The following is a 22,738-nucleotide window of genomic DNA, read 5'->3' as shown; positions in this document are numbered from 1 at the left end:
TTGAAAGGATAAGTTCACCTTTGGGAACATGTAACCCTAAAAACTGGTGGAACATGTTCCCACTGCTGCAGCTGTTACCTGCCTCCAGCGACCCAGGGTTCTTTTTCCCAAACTCACAGTCTTAATAAAAAATAAAATAACACATGGCCATGCAGGGCTCCGCCCACCCAGCCACGTCTTTCATTCACAGAGTTCTGTGAATGAACTACAAGGTCTGACAGCCTTTGCAGCCGTCGGCTTGTAGTTCTCAATGAACTACCATGGCGTTGTTGAGCGCTCTAGGTAGTTCATTGTTCCTTCCTGTCATTGTATAACGGCCTGCTCATACAAGGTACGAGTAGACCAGGGGGTTACTTTGCGGGCGTTCTCCCGTCTCATACACTCGGTGTCCATAGACATCGAGTGTATGACTCGGTCCTACCCCCGGCGGATGCGTCATTGCATTTGATTTACAGCAGCGGAAGCCAATGGCTGCGCTGCTATCAATCTATCCAATCAACGCGAGACTGTCGAGAAGAGGACACCGGGGACGAGCCGAGCAGGTGAACGGGCTCAGGTAAGTAAAACGGGGGGGGCCCTCATTGCCACGTGTTTTTTCACCTGAATGCACAGGATGCATTTAGGTGAAAAAACACGAACCTTTACAACCCCTTTAAAAACCCTGTAAGTGCGCAGCTATACAACACATCTTAAACAGTTCTGGAAATCTAGCAAAAAGCATGTAGTATTATCAATATGGCTTAGGCCTCGTGCACAAAGAGGTTAAAAAAAAAAAAACACACACTGCTTCTACAAAGTGTTAAGCATTTCAAAGCACCTCTATGTTAGCATATGTGGCCATGCACACATAGGCATTTACACTCATGCTTGAAGAGGAGCGTTTACAAGCAGAGGGAGAAAAAAAAAAAAAAAAAAAACAACACACAAAAGGCGTGTTTTGAGAGGAGCTTCCAAGCAGAAAAAAAACACACATGAATGCATCTAAAAACATATAAATGTGTGTATATGCAAGTAAATGTATTCCAATGGCCAGAATAAATGAATATTCTGGCCAGTAGAATGCAGATGCTATACCATACATGCACACAATGTTACCATAACATTACAGCCAATTTTCTTGCAAAATTATGGCAGAAACATGCTGCTTATTTTCATAAACCCAATAATTTGATCACTACCATTTGTCATAGTCTTGAAAACAAGAAGTCGCAATTTCTTACCATTTTCAAGGCTTGCGTTTCCTCCTGAACTCTGAGCTGCTTCAAAGGACGTGCCTCTGATAGTGAACACTTTTACAGACTCATCACATTTCACTGTACACAAAGCATTTCCTACAGAAAAAAAGGGGACATCAAGGTGATTACTTTGTCTGCAGGGAAACAAAACCTTTAAAAACAAGAACAGAATGATCCAAAATGGGAAAGTGCCCACAGATCTCCTTATATGTGCACACTGTAAAGAAAAGTATCATCATTCCTAGGATGGACACACATGCACACAATATTATACCGGAATTTCTAGCAGTCATTAATAAAAAGCTGTAAAATACGTGAAAATATGTACCTATAATTGATCTAGACCATGGGTCTTCAAACTACGGCCCTCCAGTTGTTCAGGAACTACAATTCCCATCATGCCTAGTCATGTCTGTGAATGTCAGTGTGTTACAATGCCTCATGGGATGTGTAGTTCTACAACAGCTGGAGGGCCATAGTTTGAGGATCCCTGATCTAGACAGATATTCACTGACATGAAAGCAGCAGTTTCTTTCAGTTTTTCAGCCTGTAGTAATTCTAAACAGTGGATGTTCTTACATGCTGCTCACTGCAAATTCACACAATTACTAAAACAATTTTAGATTACTTACAAATAAGCATTGCAGGGACTAGTATTGTCCTCAGATATACCATAAAACAGGGCTCGACAAATTCCAGGTGCCAGGTTGCCATGGCGACTAGAAGTTGCAACCTGGCACCTGGACTTTTATCAGCCCATTCGCTGTTGCGGGGTGCACAATTTGTATTGCCCCAATGCCATCCTTGCTTCCAGTTCCCATGCAGAACATCAGATGTATGAATTCTAAGGGGGGGGGGGGGGGGGAGAGTTTGAAGCACGTGGTTAGAACCAGAGGCTCCAATAGGCTTAAAAAAAAAAAAAAAAAAAAAGGGTGGGCTTGGGACGCAGAGCACTGCGAACCAAGCCCACTCAGTTGTGCGACAATAGCGAATGAATATTCACTATTTTCACACTGATTCTCCTCCCGGCCAATCGAGAAACAGGTCTAAGAACAGTTTCCCGATTGGCCGAAGGGAGAAGCATTATGATTGGCTGCCGAGAAGTAGGGAGGAGACGGAAGCCGCCATGATGCCCACGGATGAGAGCAGGAAAAGGGGAAGCCGCCAGTGATGCCTGCTGCCATAGTTCACCACCAGCCGCCACTGGTCAGGTGGGAGCATTTGGGCGGCTCCGCTACTGCCAGAGTGCTTCCACACATGCAGCTAAAGTCCCCCCCAGTGCTCCCCGCTATGAATCCCGTGCTCTGCTTGCCCATTTGCAGGCCTGGGACTGGCATTGCGGGCGAGCAGGGTAGAGGTGAGGGAAGAGAGTGGAAGCACATCCGCTCTCCCCCCTTCTTGTTTCTGACCCAGAAGTGCAATGTACGTTGTCACTTCCGAGTACCCGTTGACAGTTTCCCTCAGTACACTTCATTACATTCAGTGGAGCACGGGGGGGGGGGGGGGCAACTACACATTAAAACGTTGACTGTGATACACGTTACATATCGACGCACACGCTGGAATGAGAGCAATAATTCTAGCACCAGACCTCCTCTGTAATGCTAAACGTATGACCTATGAGGGCTTTTAAAGCATCGCCTAAAGAAAATATAGGGTACTGAAGTCCATCTCCATTTCACGGGAGCACGAACATTTAAGGTTTGACATGTTGGGTATCCATTTACTCGGTGCAATCTCGTCTTTTATATTTTACCCCCAAAAATTGGGTAATTTTTTTTTTTGCCCCAAAATTTACTTTAGTGCGTTTATTTACAGAAATTTTGTATTTCCTAGACCTTTGCGGTAATATCGTGTGACATCTCTTAAAATTGTAACTGAATGAGACAGCTGTCACATTTTTAAATACATTAACCAAAATAAAAACCATAAATTACTTACAATTGCCTCAGGGGACCAACAGGGTAAGTATAAGTAATTTATAGATTTTATTTTATTATGCCACTTTATACTGTGAACAGAAAATAACTTTATTAGTTTAAAAAAAAAAATAGCTCCTAACTTTTTTAGCTGGCTCCTAGATTCAAAAGGAAATGTGTTTAAGCCGTGCCATAAAATACATACTCCAGGACTGCTAGAATGCCATAAAGTGGACGGACAGAAGTCACTCATTCTCCCTGTTGCACAGCTGTACAGCTGGGAAAATAATGTATTTTCAGAAATACAGAAAATACCGTATATATGTATCCATCTAGTTGATGTCAAGGAAAATGCCAAAAGAAACTAACATATTATTTAGTAAAACCCTAGGTACCATTGTTCCACTCCATTTTACTGACATTTAAAAGTGATCTACTTCAAAAGATAGGATAGACAACTTGTAGAGCAATGCCACCATCAATGCCCACAGCGCTGTTAAGAGGAAAAAGCAAAGCCTGAGAAAGTACTGAACATCCACTGGCAACAGCTGTTAACTCCCTTCAGAACTGAAGTCATTTGGAACATTTTCCATGGTTATCTACGTGTTGCCAAAATGCTTGTTCTCCCATTAAATGGCCACATCATATCTGCGGGCCAGCTGCCTTGTTGCCTGCAGTCTCCACACCATATGGTGCACACAGATTACCACATCTTCTACAGCTGTTGCTGGTAAACCCCAGAAACTGGCAAAGAGTAATCTGTACATCTCTCCCTAGTGCGTATTACAGTAACAGTGAAATGACATTATGGCCTTTATTTTCCAAAATGCACAAGGGGAAGAAAAGAGAACAAATCCAACCAGCCGTTATAGAAAACACCAAACCGTTTGCGTTTCTCCTGCTCTTATTTCATAAGTAGGAGGTGGGTAACAAGGTTAACAATTATGAAAGGGGATAAGCAAAATGTGAAAATAAAAATAAAAACAAAATTAGAAACAACATATCTCAGAGAGGAATGGTCTCTAAAAGCCTGTGGTGTCCACCACCAGTCAGGACCTTTCATATACTACACCACGGTGAACTGAGCGGGAAGTTCGGCTTCCCTTCCTTCCCCCAAAGCTGACCCATTCACAAAGCACAGCATGACCAGCTGTGAAGCTGCAAGGCTTCATTGTTGATTTCCCTTAGTCAAGATGGCAACTGATAGCGGGATTGAAAAACATAGGTTTTAGCAAATCAACCTCAGTGTCATGAATGCACACAACTATGGAAAGTGTGGGAGGAGGGGCTTACAAGGGGGAAAAGGATAAAAGGGGACAGAGGAAAGCATGGGAGATACAGTAAGGAAAAGGCAGAGCATACAGGTGAATGAGGGAGAGAGGATAGCACTCCCTCAAATGGTATATGGGATAAGAAAACTCCAGAGAAGGGCTTTATCACATGAAATCAATGCAATAAAACCATGCATTATTGCATGAAACTCCACTTTGCTAAATGAAGCGTCTCTATTCCTTTAGTTAATCAGTCCCAAATGTCACCAGGACCTATGTGAGGGTGAATCTTCTCCAGCAGGGACACACACAGCAACAAACCAGAGTTTCTAACCCTTTCATAGTCTATCCAAGACAAAAAATATAGAGTTGGTCTATTTTAGCAAGCTAAAGAATATCAAAACAACCAAAACATATTTAGAATTTGTTTTTCTTTTAAAACGAATGTATATTTTAAAATAGGTATACAAGACATACATAGAAGAAGTGTCTTGAAGGCCTAAGTAGGATAAAGAGAATAAAAGTAAGGGAGGTAAATGTTTAAAACAACCAGAGCAAACTCTAAATGACAAGTTTACTAATATTGTTGAATATTAGTTATTGGAATCATAGAAAGAAGCAGAAAATATCCAAGCAGTAAAACATCAGCCCCGAAACAATGAGGACTTGTGCCATTTGTGTGACAGCTGCCCCGGCCAGGCCTGAGCTTTACACTTGGGACATGACTGGTGGAGGTGGATACTCTGTTGTGTCCTCCCACTGGGATTTCTCATCCCAAGGACACGGATTGTATGTTGTTGTGACGAGCTCTCAGAACAGCAGGAATTATTAATATTTAACAGGGCATGTGGGGAAGACAACATTTGATATTACTCTGTGCAAAGAGTCTATTCTAAGGGAAAGGGGAAACACAGATGGGCTGAATAAAAATGTATACAGCATACATTTCTCAACTCAAGTAATATTTTCACTTCAGAATCAAATCCTTATTTAAACAAACTTGCATGAAAAGTGTTGACATTCCAATGTGGAAAAGCTACCGATATGCATACTTTCTTATAACACTTACAGAAACAAAAATTAATAGAACAGAAGAGAAAAACTGGCAATTAAACCCCAAGTGCCGGTTCACACTTCTGTGCTCTTGCACCACACTGCAAATCACATGTGATGTCCGTGCTATGCGATTTCAGCCATATAGATAGTATGGCCGATATTGCATCGCATTCGGACCAAACTCGCACAGGGCCCTTTTTTTGGTCCACACCAAAATCAGATTGCATGAGTGTTCACACCCATGCAATCCGATTCATGTCCGAACTGACAGTTCGCAGTGCGATATGCGAGCTGAAACGGGGTGTCCATAACAATGTATTGACACTCCCGGCAGTTCGCATATGGCAGTGTGAACTGCCGTGCAAGTCGGGTGTGATGCGGGAGCCAGCAGTGGATTCACAAGTGTAAACCGAGTTTATCTTAAAAAAGGAACTGCATGTGAATCGCACAGGTACCCTGTGCAGTTTCTCTGCGACTCACATGTAGTTCGATGCAATGCAATTTCAGCCACAATAATTTTGAATGGGCAGAAATCGCCCCACACCAAAAGTAGTGCATGCACTACTTTTTAAAACGCACGGCAAACACATTGCATGGTGCTCCTTTACCGTGTAATCCGGTGCGGGCAAACGCTATGCGTTTAGGTGTTAACTTTGCACTGACCCCTGCAGACGTCACAAGGGTAATGCGATTGGAATGTGGTGCGGGAAGCCGCGCAGGAACATGGCTTTCCCACACTGCATTCTACTATGAATAAGCCCTCAAGACAGGGCTCGACAAAATCCGGGCGCCAGGTCGCAATTGCGACAAGAAATTGTGACCTGGTGCCCATCGGTAATTAAGGCCGCAAAGCCGCGGCCTCAATTACCGGCGATCACGCGGCGGGGGAGGTGGGGGCGCACGGAGGCACAGGATCCTGTGTCTCCGTGCGCTCCACGCGATCGCGGCGGGCCCGCAACGGCCGGTAATTTAGGCCGCGGCTTTGCAGCCTTGTGAAGGCCCAAACTTCACAAGGCTGCCATCTGGTGGTGGTAGTTGGCATTACAAGTAAAACAGCAGTTCTAATGTATCTTTTTTTACTGTTTTCACTGCCATCTCCTTCCCTCTAATTAGAACCCCCAAACATTATGTATATTTTTTTATTCTAACACCCTAGAGAATAATATGGCGATCGTTGCAACACTTTGTCACACCGTATTTGCGCATCGGTCTTACAAGCGCACTTTTTTTGGGAAAAAATACACTTTTTTTAATTAAAAAATAAGACAGTAAAGTTATCCCAATTTTTTTTTTTATATTGTGAAAGATATGGTAACGCCGAGTAAATTGATACCAAACATATCACGCTTCAAAATTGCGTCCGCTCGTAGAATGCCGACAAACTTTTACCCTTTAAAATCTCCATAGGCGACATTTAAAAAAATTCTACAAGTTGCATGTTTTGAGTTACAGAGGAGGTCAAGGGCTAGAATTATTGTTCTCGCTCCAATGATCGCGGCAATACCTCACATGTGTGGTTTGAATACCGTTTACATATGCGGGCGCTACTCACATATGTGTTCGCTTCTGCGCGCGAGCTTGGCAGGACGGGCCGCATTTTCTGGCTCCTAACTTTTTTAGCTGGCTCCTAGATTCCAAGCAAATTTGCCAAACCCTGACTTAAGAACAGATAAAATTAGGTTGACAAGGCCACAAATTAGCATGATGGTGACTCTTTCACGGGTCTGCGATATAATTTGAACAAAATTGTGTTCACTTACAATGGGAATTTAATGCTTGTGCAGTCAATGCAAAATGTAATTTAGGTCAGCCAATGTCATTGTAGGGACCTGGGAATTAATATGGGGAGGGAATAATATTTTTTTAGGCTAGAAAAGCTCTGTCCCAGCCTCTGTGGTCAGAGGAAATGATGCGACGTCACTTGTGACATGAAATGCCTTTAAAAGCAAGCACAATGCAGAAGCACTGAATTGCAATCTGTTATGGAGTGCTGTATGGCAATATTGGTGGCCCGGGAGCTGATCATTTCAGTTCTTGGGCTTAGCACTGAGTCCCTGCTTTTACAGACAGCCAACAATTCCAGCCGACGCAGGCTGCAGAGACTGGCCGGTGTTTTAAAAAGGCACTTGAGACAGCTCTGGGATGAAAACCGGCTATCCCTGTAGGCTATCCCTGTAGTGTTGGGACTCAAATGGTTACAGCAGACCCAAAAGGTTAAATATAAAAAATTGCAAACAGGCAGGCTTTTTATTGCAGAAGAGACATGCGTCTATTCTTCAATAAAATACACTTACCTCCTGTAGAATGTACACCGAGATGTGCATGTAAAGCTCAGTTTTTATTCCAACACTGCCAGTGTGCTGGAATGGCGGCACTCCCACATATGCATGGTGATGACCCCATTCCACAGTGGCCAAAGAATGGCACCTGGAAGAACTCAAGAAGAATATGCAAGGGATCTCAAAAGGCACCAAACTGTTGGACCCAAGGAAAAGTAACTGTGCCTTTAGTTCTACTTTAAGGAAAATTTGACAAATTGGGACCAATTTTTTTCCAGTTTTGGATGGATAAGTTTTGGCTTTAATGAAATCAAACAGGGACACAGCTATGAAAAGTTCAGGCCTCCTTACACTATGGCGTATTTGTAAAGCAATGAATGTGACCATGTCACCAAAAATTACCTGCGGGTGAATCTTCTGGCTGCAGGTGCTTTAAATTACAGGGTATGATGAACCACCTAAGAATGTTTGTTGAAATGTCACATTCACCGCTTTATGAACATATCCCTGTGCATTAATGAATGTTAAGGTGCACTGCATTAGGGCAGTCCATTCATTTTAAAGTGGCGCCAGCGCAGCTCAATGCAGTAAATATTAGACGTGCACTTTGTTTTTTAACCCTTTCATGCCCAAGCCTAATTTCTGACATTTGTTGCTTACAAGTTAAAATCCATATTTTTTGCTAGAAAATTACTTCGAACCCCCAAACATTTTATATATTTTTTTAGCAGAGACCCTAGAAAATAAAATGGCGATCGTGGCAATATTTTACATCACACGCCACGCACCGGTCTTTCAAATGCAATTTTTGGGGAAAACAAGATACTTTCACGAATAAAAAAAAACTAAACAGCAGCCCAATTTGTTTGTATAATGTAAAAGGTGATGTTAAGCCGAGTAAATAGATACCCGACATGTCATACTTTGACATTGCGCACACTTGTGGAATGGCGACAAATTCCGGGACATAAAAATCTCCATAGGCGACGATTTAATTTTTAATTTTTTTATGGTTTAAGAGCTATAGAGGAGGTCTAGTGCTAGAATTATTGCTTTCGCTCAGACGATCATGGCAATACCTCACACAAATCTGTACAAGTTCCTCTGCTATATTGGAAGATGGAATCTGTAGCCTTTCATTCATAAATCCCTGTAAATGGATCTGTAACTATACAATGTGCCTATGCGGGCAGAGCCACGCACAGCTGCATCAAATTCAACAGAAGTCAGAAGAAGAGAAAAATCAAAACGGGGGGGGGGGGGGGGGGCGGTTTGAGTACCATCTTTCATTGTACACTCTAAATATGGCTTTAACATAAAATATGATCAGAAAGGTGGACTATGCTTTTAAATTTTAGATTGTAATGTGACAATCTGATGGGTATTTGGCAACATTAACAATACCTGAGAGAGTTATTTACAATCAAGCTGGTCAAAGTTCTAATTAGTAGGCAACCATGACAATAGTTATTACATGGCTTCAAGCATTTTGTGACAAGTAAAAATGATGTAGAAATATCTGAGCAGCAGTGATGGGATGGTGATTTTATATAAAACTAGTAAGCAAAGATGGTGCAACAGACAGCACACAGTAACATAGTCACACACAAATATGAGGCCGTCACATTCTGAGAATTAGAAAGGTTATATTATTCCCATTTAAGGGGGTTCTTAAAAAAGAGAAGTATGGCCAAAGCTATTTTGGCCATACCTCTCCTGTGGGTCACAGGAGTGCACTTAGTGCTGCACTCCTGTGACCCAGATTAAGCCAACAGCAGGCTAAAGTCCGCTGTTGGCAGATGTCAGAGAGTCAGACCAGGCTCTGCAGGAACAATATGCCACTCAGATGCCTAACTGGCAGCTAGCTCAGCCTCTCTGCCCACTGCTGAGAGCCTTAGCCAGCCACTCCCACCCCCTCCACAGTCTAGTGCTCCAGTAAGTGCTGAAGGGGCAGAGCACAGAGCGGTGATACTTAGGGCAGAACTGAGCGATCATTAGTCTTTGATCATTCAGTTCTGAGCCGGCAGAGGACACTTGGGTGAGTATGAATGTTTATTATTGTGAGTAATTTGAAGAACGGTGTCTTAGGTTTACTCCAAGGCAAGATAGAATCTAAAAACAAAACTGTGTGAAACGGTTTAAAGTATTAATGCATACCAAACATTTATAAGCAAAATACCGCTTTACTGCAGCAATTTATAAGGTTAGAGAGTATGTAAAACCTTAACAATATTGCTCTTATTTTTGGATCAATGAATGGACATAGGAAAACCAATCAGTCATGACAATATAAACTGTAGCCACCACAACCTAGCCCGCCCAAAAGGTTTCATTCCTCCCTGATTGTTCCCTATCTTGCAGTGGAAAAACTAAGTTACCACTGTTATCTCCTATGAAAAGCTAGTATCAGCATAGGAATTGTACCTGGAAAATTTGATAGACTATAGAACCCATGGCTGGCAGAGCCTGTTCTGGCCCCATTCCACTTGATCACATAAAGGCTACCATGCCTTTGAGTGTAGAGCCAATATACACACTTGAAGTCTTGATATTCGTTTCCTGTAGAGTTTTCATTGCACTACAAGCCATTTGTAACCAAAAGGTATTCTGGTCTATTTGTGCAGGTTAAGTTAGGTTTTATTTTTTTCTAGATAACTACAGGTTATGTTCATACAGTATATCCTCTTTATTTGGAAACTATAAGTGAAACGATAGATATATATTTCTAATATTGCTGTGTTTTCTTCCCTGCCACCAAACAAGCAAATGTCTGATTACATGTGCCTGTATGCTTACGGAGGCTGCTAATGGCTTTGTTTTGATTACTTGAACCGACGCTGTATTTCAGATTACCTTCTTTAGTTTGTTGTGAGTAATGTGTCGTTGTGGTGGCTATGTGTTTAAAATTTTAAACTTTAATAATAAAAAATAAAAAAAGGGATCCGATTTAAAAATTGTTCAAGTCTTTCTCAGCAGAGCAGAAGGAAAGGCATCTAGCATCCACCCACCTCCTAGGACACTAGCAACAAATAAATAATATAAAATGGAGGCATGATGGCTGGAGGTCGGGTTATATGGGGGCTGGCTCAACTTTTTGTTTCTAAGAGTCCCAACCTCCTCTTGGAAGCACTATAACCTAAATGTCTAAGAAATTATAATTGGTAGTATTTTTCAAATGATAAACACCAGAATCAAATAGGTGATTGTGGTTAGATTTATACAATTGCACAGGTTTGCTCACCGGCATATATTGTTCTCACAAATGTATCTGGAGACTTGATGTCAATAACATCAGATACTGGTGCCACGTCAAGCTTTGCTGCTACTCTTGGCAGTAAATTCTGTAAAGGAAACAAGCAGGCAAATAGATTAGCATATAGATAATGTTAATTCCATCCTTAGGAACCTTTTGCAAAATCTTTTCAAAGTGGCAATTCACAAATGATTATTGTACTGGATACATTAACTGGAATTCAAGTCTAGTGAACATCTCTAGACTTCATGAAGACACTTCAAAACAATCTCTATGTCAAGCCATGACAGAAGTTCACTCACCTTTCCAAAGGCTGATGCTCCAGCACATATGTGGGTAAATTTAAACTGCTTCTGTGCTTCCAAAATCAAGGGAGCCAGCTCCTCTAAAGAATAGAAAGAATTTGCTTTAATAATGGATCATATATACAATATGCTAAGAAAAACTTCAGGAAACAATTTGTATGTGTGCGCCATTGATCAAGCACAACAAATAAATATCAAAATGACTAAAAGCTTACAGAACTGCAAACATGCAACAGTTCATGCTCATAAAGAACACACAGAAAATCCAAAAGATGGAAAGGCAAAGTTAACCACTTGCTGACCACACCATAGCAGTTTTACTGGTACAGGGTGGCAGCTCTGTGTGTACAGGATCTCGTGTGTATAAATTATATGTATGAACACACACACACACACACACACGTGATCCTGCACTTCCACCTGCAGGTGCATACGCCACCGACAAGTCGCTTCTGCTGTGATTCTAAACAGTAAACGCTGGTCTGTGGGTGCCGGGTACTCTGTGTCCTCCAGCGCCTCCTAATCTCTAAACAAAACAGAACAGGGACCTGCCTATGTAAACAAGGCAGATCACCATTCTGACGGGGTGGGGTTGAATTCTGTGTTCCTGCAAAGGGACTAGAATCCATCTCTTCCCCTAGTAAAAGCACACAAAACCACTGTCTAGGCACACAGTTAATGCTTTGATCGAACTAGATATCCCAGCCACTGTCAATAGTACAGTGATAGTGCATATGTTTAGCACTGATCACTGTATTAGTGTCACTGGTTCCCACAAAGTGTCATTTAGTGACCGATTGTCTGACGCAATATCGCAGTCCCGCTGATCGCCAATATATGCTTATTGGGATTTCCACTACCTGTTAACTGACAGTGCAAGTAGAACAAATCAAGATCTCCTCATATTCAAGACAATGTATAAAGTCTTCCAACACTACTTCTGCCCAATCCAAGCTGCAGGTTTTAGACAGAGGTCTATCTTTAAAGTATGTTCAGACAAAAAAAAAAAAAAAAAAAAAATTCTTCGTTTTGGATAGAGAGGGGAAGGGTTACAACCGCTGTACCTGTTGAGGTTTTACTGTTATCCAGAGAGGAGTTAAAGATTCCCCTTCACTTCCTATCCTGCCACCAACTAAACAGGAATGAAGGTAAATCTCAACACAAAACAGAAATATGAAAGTTTTTCTTTTGTTTTTACAATCTAAAACCCCATTCAGATTTTTTAGTTTTAAATATTGCACAAAATTCCAAGATCCTCTAAGAATTGTGTTGAAAGCTGTATGAACTAAATGTTAGACAAAAGCAGTCCACAGCCGGAGCAAAGGCATGCTTTATTACTGCATAGCACTGAGCTACTTTCACAATCAAGGCACAAATACACAAGTTCATATGTGCATTTACACCATGGATTGTTTCTCTATTTTTTCCCTTAACCAGTTAGATGTAGGTCAAGGATTTAATGTTCGAGAAAATGCAAAGTGAGAAATATAAAAAGGAAACAAAGAGGTAGCCATAATTTTGTGGCATTTGCACTTCTTAAAATATCTAATTCTCACCTGGTAGGAAACCTTTATATGCTTCATGTTGCGCTACAAAGAGCTTGGAAACTCCTTCAACCTTTGATAACTGCTCTGCTACCTAGAAATGTAATAAAGATAAGTTAACAAAAATATCATTCTAGTCAGTTCATTAGTTAGCATCTCAAACTCCACATACCTACAGCAGCAGCCATGTAAGAAACCACAGAGATGTGTGGTGAGATGATACCATATGAACTCTTCAGGGTACATGTAAATGCACAATTCACAAGAGTGCTAAAAAAAACATGATGGGTGTCATTACTAATCCCTCCTTATGAAGGTGTCAACTCCCTGGCTGACATGTTGATCCAATAGGCTCAGTTCACAAAGTGTTAAACACAAAGATAAGGACCTTTATTTTCAGACGAGTGATTGTCAATTCATTCTCATTGGACACAGCCAACACTAAATGTCACTCTTTTACACACACAAAAAAAAAAAATAAAAAAAAAAAGAGAAGAATTCTAATCCTGGTATGGTATTTTCACTACTTTCTGAGTTGCTATCCTAGGGTAGTAAGTGACGTTATGTATTCTGGCTCAGAAACAGTACCTTTATTATGGCTTTGAATGCTACATGCTTCCTCTGAGTCACCCAGGCATTTTCCAAATGAAAAGATAAGTTGACCCTTGGGAACATGTTACATGTTCCACACATTCTTAGGGTTCCCAATGCTGCAGCCAATACCCAATTCCCCACCCCCTTCCCTGTGACAGCAGTACGGGGAGAAGTTCCCCATAGTAGCTGCCAATTTTTGAAATCAGGACATCCATGCAGGACTACGCCAACACAGTGGTGTCAATTCATACACAGAGCTCTGTGCGGATGTCGGCTTGTAGTTCTTAATTAACTACTACAGCTTCGTGGAGCGCCGTGGTAGTTCATAGATTCTTCCTGTCAGTGTATCTGCATGACCGTACAGGCACACAGATACACTGAACAGGACTGCAGGAGACCTGCATGGCACCAGTGATCTACCGATTATTGGTGCAATGCTTTCCAGGCTCCAAAATAATAAAATAAAAAAATGAACCTATCTTTTAAATTGTAATGGCAGCCTTCAATGGAAGATGTCACAGCAACATCCGTTTTCTCTCAATTTAGATTTTTTTTTTTTTCATAACAGCTCGGTCAGTAAAACTTTAAATAAAGCTACCCTGGAAAACAAGAACTTAGATACTCAGCAACGTATTTAGTGGGAGAGGGGAGTGTCTAAGTTTTTTTGCAGAAGCAGCTTATTTTCAAAGTGTACATTTGTCCTGACTATGGACACTAAAGTGTTTATATATTCTTAACAAGCAAAAGAGCTTGAAGACAGGTCTCTTCTACAACAAAATAAACCTACCTCCCTGCCAACAATCTTTTTTAGAATGTACACACAGCTACACAAATGCAGCTTGGATTTTATTCCAGGACAGATCCCTGTGTGCTGGGATGACTAAACTCCTGCACATGTACAGGCAGAGATGTCATTCCACACCGGCACCCAGAAGAAGCCGGGTAAAAGATGCTGGCACTAGTGAGGGACATTGGACCAGAGGTAAGTATCATGGACTTTAGTTCTGTTTGAGACCCTGTCACCAAACCATTTATTTTAACAATAATCTTCCAATGCATGTTATTTACCTGTAAAAGCATCTATTGAGACGACATCCAGAAGCCTTAAGGGGTCATATCACACCTGATGTAGTAGGACCAAGTTGCGACTGCTGGAATAGCGGCCTACCATATGACAAGACAAAATGCTTTGTCTCCTGTGTACCCGGTGCACTGAAAAACAGTGTGATGCACCAAAATTTGCGCATTGCCTGTCCCACTGGACCTTACACCAGCCACTTCATTGTAACACAAGGGTTAGTGTGAATGGACCCTGGGACTGCTGCTGGGAGCCACCATCTCAGATGGGATATCAGCAGACCCGTAGACTCAGGACTGCCACTCAAGCGACACGCTATTGCAGGGGTCTCCAAACTCCCTAAACAAAGGGCCAGTTTACTGTCCATGAAAATTTAGGGGGGCCGCACTTTGGCCAGTTAGAGTAGAATGTCCTAACGTGAGAGGGGCAAAACAATGCCCCATGATTGTTGTCAATGGGAGGAATAGTTCCCCCCCGTCACTGGTGTCAATGGGAGGAATAGTTCCCCCCCCCGTCACTGGTGTCAATGGGAGGAATAGTTCCCCCCCCGTCACTGGTGTCAATGGGAGGAATAGTTCCCCCCCGTCACTGGTGTCAATGGGAGGAATAGTTCCCCCCCGTCACTGGTGTCAATGGGAGGAATAGTTCCCCCCCGTCACTGGTGTCAATGGGAGGAATAGTTCCCCCCGTCACTGGTGTCAATGGGAGGAATAGTACCCTAATGTCGGTCAGTGGCAGGAACTATGCCCCACTAATGCTGACAGTGGAGAGATTATAGCCCCAATGGCTGGAAAAAAAGCAAGCAAAGGGCCACATCCGGCCCCCCAGTTTAGAGACCACTTCTCTATTGCATGGGTGCTCAACCAGCTGTTGCAGAACTACAAGTCTCATGAGGCATTTCAAGCCCCTGACAGTTATAAGCATGACTCCCAAAGGCAGAGACATGATGGGACTTGTATTTCTGCAACAGGTGAAGGGACACAGGTTGAGTACCCATGCTCTATTGCATTACCCTTCACTTCTCCCCCAGCAGCTACATGAAAAGTAATATGGGAGGGGAAGAGGAGCTGGATCAGCACAGATAGTAATTAGACATGCCGAGAAGAGGAGAAAATTATGATGTGCAGATATGAAACTTTCTGGAGTGTCAATTGCCCAGCAAGTTCAGAGACACATTGCAAGTCAATAAAAAATAGCTTTTCAAAAAGAACACTGCAAGTAAGAAGACCTATCATTATCATTTTTATATCGCAGTTCTGTCCCTTATGGGACAAAGTATATGCAGTACTTTGTCCCATGCTTCAAAGTGCTTTCTAATTTTAGTTATAAAGTCTGACTTGTATCCTCCCCTCACCCCATGTATGAATCAGTCATCTCCTTCATAGCTGTTGTCATATCAGCTACAGTGAACTTATTGGGGGCTACAATAGGCTCTCATCAAGAGTGTTCAACTATGCCGCCCCTTTCCGTCCAGCTCCTTTATTCACTGAAGTCATACTACAGCTTCTATGAATGAAACGGGATCTATAAATGGTGGATGGGTCAAGTATCTTTCATACAATATGTACGGCTTCTATAAACAGAGCAGATGGGTGAAAAGTGTTGTCATGGTTAAGCACTCTTGATGAGAACCTGTTACAGCCCCCTAATTCTACCGGAATATTACCGGGGTGGGGGCATTGGAGGAGGAAGTTTTGTGTAAAAAGCAGCACAAGAGACATCTCATGGAAAGTAAGTAATGCCCCTGTACTGATTTTTTATTTTTGGTAAACTTAGATTTTAAATTGATACTAAAATCTTTTGTTTTTCTATAAAAATAACAAGCATGTTACACTTGCTTGCTCTGTGCAGTTGCTTTTGCACAGAGCACATCAGATCCCTCGCTGATTCCTCCTTCCTGCTGAATGTCCCCACAGCAAGCAGGAGCCACAGCTCATCCCTGCCCCCTCATTGGCTCACTGACTTTGATTGACAGCAGCGGGAGCCAATGGCGCCCACTGTGTGTCCCAGCCAATCAGGAGGGAGAGTCCCAGAAAGCCGAGTCTCTCGTGCAACATCACTGGATGCACACAAAAGGTTTTTAATCTTAATGCATAGAATGCATTACCATAAAAACCTTCTGCCTTTAGAAGCACCTTAAGTTGGTGACAGGATCTCTTCCACTACAACAGAACTATGCAGATGCCAAGATGGAGAAGTGCAGCCTGGAGGGACCTAAATGACAAGAAGACACCTATAAGAAGAAGCATTGCCATCCGGTGGCAGCGTGGGACGATCACCTTGGTGCAGTCGGTTCCAGCCAGCAGGCAGGACACTTCCCCTCCAAGTCTCTTGGCAGCGGATATGGCGTTGAGGGTGATGGGGGTGAGCTGCTGCGTGTCATGTTCTGCCACCACCAATGTGCTGAGCAGCCTGTGCAGGGCTGAGGACTGAAAACAGAGAGAATGACATTATAATGTGCACACCATGCTTTATATTCAATAACATATGAGGAGACGCGACATCAGAAGCTGCAATACAAAGCACACAGCTGACCCCTTCTATGACATGTAATAGAAGACAGCCTCCCACCATAACAATGCCCTCATTTCACTTCTATCACTCCACCCTGCAAAACCTTCCCTCCACATACAACGCCCGCCTCCTCACCCCCCGCTGTGTGCCGGTACTCAGAGCTCGGTACATTCTTCTCTCATAGAAGGACTAGAGGTGACCGGGGACGACGTCAGCAGCCTGCGACACACAACTCAGGAGAACGCAGGAATTACACGTCATCGAATCCAGGGCGGGGCAGATATTGAGTCACGTGGTGCGGCTCCTCTGATGTGCATTCAGACTGAGAGTGTCATCAGCTGTCACCTCATGGCGAGGTCACAGCTACTGACTCTAGAGCTGCTCCTCTTGTGTTATCACGTGTTTTATTTGTAACTAAATATGTAAATCGTGTTCGTCCTCATGTATCAATAAAATGACATCTTCCTATTACAAAAATAATCCGTACACAGCTACTACTTATTGGTGACGTCATCTATGTACTCACTGTGTGTGCCTTCTTGTAAGGTTCTTATTACATACAGGGACCATGAAGAAGGACTGTAGCCACCCTCTAACAGGAAGTCAGATCACAGCAGCAAAAAAAGGGGGGAAATTTAACCCCTTTGCCCCCAAGGGTAAAAAAATCGAAAAGCCTAAACCCAACTTTGCAACTTTGACATGTGTTAGTAAAACCGTACATATCATCACAACTGCTTTGTGCATCCAGGTGGACTATGCTGCGTTTTTTCAGGACAAATTGGGCTTTCATTAACCACTTCAATACCGGGCACATTCACCCCTTCCTGCCCAATTTTCAGCTTTCAGCGTTGTTAACCTTTGAATGACAATTGCACAGTCATGCAACACTGTACCCAAACTACATTTTTGTCATTTTCTTCCCACAATATATTTTTTGCTAAACAAACTAAAAAAAAAAAAATTTGATAAATAAAAGGTTTTTCTTAGTTTCTGTCATCAAATTTTGTTTTCCCCTTCACTGACGGGCACTGATGAGGTGGCAATAATGATGGGCACTGATGAGCACTGATGAGGAGACACTAGGGTTGCCACCTGTCCAGGATTCACCCGGACAGTTCGGGTTTTGAATCATGTGTCCGGGTTTCAGTCTGCCTGAATCCCGGACACATTATTCAGACTTGGCCTGTGGTTCCCCATGTAACCAAGATAGTCACACACATCTGTTGCTGTCCAGGGGCTGTGGGTGGCGGTCTGGGGGCAGGTGCAGCATCATTTGAGGGCAATGATGTCATCAAGAGCAATTTGGCTGCACCCACTGTTCGCTGAAGCAGGCTATGCCCACTGCATTACTACTCTCCTTGGGGCACCCAAAGGTCTCCCAGGCCACTAAAGTGTTCGGGTTTTGCTTGAAGAAAAGGTGGCAACAGATATGTAGAATTGATGGGCGCTGATAGGCAGCACTGATATGCAGCACCGATGGGCACCAATAGGCGGCACTGAAAGGCAGCACTGATGGGCACTGACAGGCAGCTGTGTTGGGCACTGAAAGGTGGATGTGATGGGCACTGAAAGGTGGATGTGATGGGCACTAAAAGGCGGCACTGATAGGTAGTACTAATTGGCACTGACAGGTGGCACTGATGAGCAGCACTGATGATGAGGTACTGATTAGTTACTCGCGGCACTCGCCATCACCACGTTGCGCACCCCCACGGCCCTCGCCGGCGTGTTATCCTGCTGGATGCCATATGATGTACAGTCAGGATGACAGAGCCACTTCCCGTCCGTCATTCTGCATACGGCGGGCGGGAAGTAGTTAATAATGGATATCTCCTCATTTTTTGTTTTTATTATCAAGGGAAAACTGGCCCAAAATAGTAAAAGTTTATTCGTGCTACTACCATAACCTACCACCAAATAGGGTGACCACAATTCCGAACTGCCATTCAGGCAGCCCAAAAAAAGATGATTTTTGATACTTTTTTTTACCAATTTTTGGAAAAATAAAACAGTGATCTCCAGTTTGGACATGGTGGTATACATTTTTTACATATATATATTTTATTGCCCCCACTTGTCAGCCTCATTTTTTATTTCCCCCCCCCCCCCCACTTGTCAGTCTCATATTATTGCCCCCACTTGTCAGCCTCATTTATTATTGCCTCCACTTGTCAGCCTCATTTTTTTATTGCCCCCCACTTGTCAGCCTCATTTTTATTGCCTCCCACCTGTCAGCCTCATTTTATTGCCCCCCACTTGTCAACTTCATTTTTTATTGCCCCCCACTTGTCAGCTTCATTTTTTATTGCCCCCACTTGTCAGCTTCATTTTTTATTGCCCCCACTTGTCAGCTTCATTTTTTATTGCCCCCATTTGTCAACCTCATTTTTTATTGCCCCCCACTTGTCACTCATTTTTACTGCCCCCACTTGTCACTCATTTTTTATTGCCCCCACTTGTCAGCTTCATTTTCATTGCCCCCACTTGTCAGCTTCATTTTCATTGCCCCCACTTGTCAGCTTCATTTTTTATTGCCCCCACTTGTCAGCTTCATTTTTTATTGCCCCCCACTTGTCACTCATTTTTACTGCCCCCACTTGTCACTCATTTTTTATTGCCCCCCACTTGTCAACCTCATTTTTTATTGCCCCCATTTGTCAACCTCATTTTTTATTGCCCCCACTTGTCAGCTTCATTTTCATTGCCCCCACTTGTCAGCTTCATTTTTTATTGCCCCCACTTGTCAGCTTCATTTTTTATTGCCCCCCACTTGTCACTCATTTTTTATTGCCCCCACTTGTCACTCATTTTTTATTGCCCCCACTTGTCACTCATTTTTTATTGCCCCCACTTGTCAACCTCATTTTTTATTGCCCCCATTTGTCAACCTCATTTTTTATTGCCCCCACTTGTCAGCTTCATTTTTATTGCCCCCACTTGCCAGCTTCATTTTTTTATTGCCCCCACTTGTCAGCTTCATTTTTATTGCCCCCACTTGTCAGCTTCATTTTTATTGCCCCCACTTGTCAGCTTCATTTTTTATTTCCCCCCCCACTTGTCAGCCTCATTTTTTATTGCCCCCACTTGTCAGCTTCATTTTTATTACCCCCACTTGTCAGCTTCATTTTTTATTGCCCCCACTTGTCAGCCTCATTTTTTTTGCCCCCACTTGTCAGCTTCATTTTTATTGCCCCCACTTGTCAGCTTAATTTTATTGCCCCCACTTGTCAGCCAATTTTTTTATTCCCCCCCACTTGTCAGCTTAATTTTTATTGCCCCCACTTGTCAGCTTCATTTTTAATTTCCCCCACTTGTCAGCCTCATTTTATTGCCCCCACTTGTCAGCTTCATTTTTTATTGCCCCCACTTGTCAGCTTAATTTATTATTGCCCCCCACTTGTCAGCTTCATTTTTTATTGCTCCCCACTTGTCAGCTTCATTTTTTATTGTCCCCACTTGTCAGCTTCATTTTTTATTGCTCCCCACTTGTCAGCTTCATTTTTTATTGTCCCCACTTGTCAGCTTCATTTTTTTTTTGGCCCCCACTTGTCAGCTTCATCTTTTATTGCCCCCACTTGTCAGCTTCATTTTTTATTGGCCCCACTTTAAAAGCCTCATTTATTACTGTCCTGTCCCCAGCCCCAGTGCCCCGACTTGTCACCTAACCTGCTCCAATCACAGGTTACATTTGCTCTCCTTCTAATCTGCATTTGTCTGGTGTGGTGGGCGGTTGAGCGCCATTCTTTGTTCCCTGGTCCAGGCTGGGGGGACCCCCTCAGGCAGTCGTGCAGCTCGGGCCCGCGGGCAGTAGGAGAAGTCGGGCAATGCGCTGTGGGAGTCAGGATGAGCAGTCAAATCGTGGATCTAAGCCAGCCAGCACTACAGAATGCCGCCGCCTGCCGGGAGGTCCCTGAAGCCTAGAGGAGGAGACAGGAGGTGCTGCTGCCGCGGTCTGAGAAGGAAAGGAGGTGGGTAGACTGGGAGCGCTCTGAGACTCTGCGAATGTGACGTCACTGGTTGCTAGACGCCAGGCGGGGTCGGCCCTAGCAACCAGTTTGGCAATTGTCTAATAGGGTGGCTGTGTGTCCTCATTTCATTCCCGGAACACTGTATTGTCCCAGAATAAAGGTGCCCGGGACACAAATACGAATTGCGGGATAATCCCGGGCAATCCGGGACATGTGGGCACCCTAGGAGGGGGGGGTGGGGATGTCCCCTCCGGCCGCTTTTAAGAACGATCAATCGGCGGAACTGCCGCTATGATCGTTCTTATCATGCACAGAATCGCCGGCAGAAAACAGTGATATCTGAATGATCCTTGGAGCTGCACTAGGGTGACCACATTTCCAAACTGCCATTCAGGGACACCCTCCCCCCCCCCCTCACCTTCCCCTAAAAAAGATAAGGGGGGACGGGGGGGAAATGTAGTCTCGGGGGTTGATGGTGAATTTGGCGGTGGATTATTTGTCAGCTGAATGTGCGACTTGCCATCAGATGCAGTGCCGCTTGCCACCCATAGCCTGCCGCCAGCTGCAGTGCTGCTGTCACTCCCTGAGTCACGTGCATTGAAGGAAAGGAGTGGCGTCACTATCTGGAGAGTGAAGATCACACCAGTCCCTGCTGCTTGCCGCTGGGTGCCGGAGAAGGAGGAGGTGCCGAGGTGGGTGGATTTTTTGTTTTTTGAACTTTTCTTTTAAGATTTGGAGGAGGGTGAGAGCAAAAGAAGGAACTTTTTCATTTTCTCCGCTTTTCGAAACCCTCCCCCCTTCCGTTGTCACATTTGACACCTTTCAGGTGGGAGGGGGTGCAGATACCTGACGAGGAGGGTCCCCTCCTCGTCAACCTACCCCCCCCCCCCGGTGTGTTCTGGGAAACACACGGCTCCCAGAACACATCGGGGACCAGTGAGAACGGCGCAGCGCGACTTGCGTATGCGCAGTAGGGATCCGGGCAGTGAAGCCGCAGCGCTTCACTTCCCGATTCCCTTACCGAGGATGGCTGCGGGGGAAGCTGCTTGGCTTCGGCTGCCGACGCCGGGGGCAACCTGGACAGGTAAGTGTCCATTTTTTTAAAGTCAGCAGATGCTGTATTTGTAGCTGCTGGCTTTTAAAAAAAAAAAAATTCAGGTGAACCTCCGCTTTAATGCAGTGCATTTTTTTCCTGTGTGTAAAATAAAATTCAATTCATTTTTACATTTTTCTGTGTCAATTTTTTATCAAAGTTTTGAGTAACAAGATAGGACAATTTTGGGTAGCACAAAGTAGTACAAAATGAAGCTGCCAACATAAACAGTGCATAACAAATGAAAAGAAAATTGGTGATAAAAGATTGTAAGGGTTTCGCTATGAACCCATAAACAGTTCACAAGTAGGTGTGACAAACTACAGTAGTGTGATCGACCAAGTGTAACCTCTATAAAACCAATCAGTAAAGTTGTGTCACTATCCAGATAGCAAAGGAAAAACCTCCTGAGGTAGTTTGTCATGAGTATTACCTTACAATCAAGGATAAAGGCCAACTGTAGCGCCAACAATACACCAGAAAATTTTAAATTAAAATTTTAAGATATAAAGAGGGAGAAAAGATGAAGGCGTATAAGAAACAAGGAGAGGATAAAACAGGAAACGGGAAAGAAAGTGAGAGCCCGTCCATCCAGAAACCCATCTAGCCATCGAACCAGTGTCTGCCTC

At 43.5% G+C, this 22,738-nt stretch overlaps 1 protein-coding gene across 1 annotated transcript in view; it reads right to left on the bottom strand.

The window, feature by feature from the left end:
- ETFA (electron transfer flavoprotein subunit alpha) overlaps positions 1-17,302 on the bottom strand; it is a 44,293-nt gene extending 26,991 nt beyond the window's left edge. Inside the window, exons 1-6 of the mRNA XM_040343120.1 lie at positions 17,184-17,302; positions 16,814-16,963; positions 12,875-12,956; positions 11,316-11,398; positions 11,002-11,101; positions 1,221-1,331 (exon numbers count right to left, since the gene is read on the bottom strand). Of these exons, the coding sequence (XP_040199054.1) occupies positions 1,221-1,331; positions 11,002-11,101; positions 11,316-11,398; positions 12,875-12,956; positions 16,814-16,963; positions 17,184-17,219 (562 nt within the window). The 5' untranslated portion in view covers positions 17,220-17,302. The remainder of the gene's footprint in view (positions 1-1,220; positions 1,332-11,001; positions 11,102-11,315; positions 11,399-12,874; positions 12,957-16,813; positions 16,964-17,183) is intronic.
- Positions 17,303-22,738: the final 5,436 nt, after the last annotated feature.

The sequence above is a fragment of the Rana temporaria genome, chromosome 3 (genome assembly GCF_905171775.1).
Source record: "Rana temporaria chromosome 3, aRanTem1.1, whole genome shotgun sequence".
Classification (NCBI taxonomy): Eukaryota; Metazoa; Chordata; class Amphibia; order Anura; family Ranidae; genus Rana; species Rana temporaria.
This window is presented reverse-complemented; position numbering and strand designations above follow the sequence as displayed.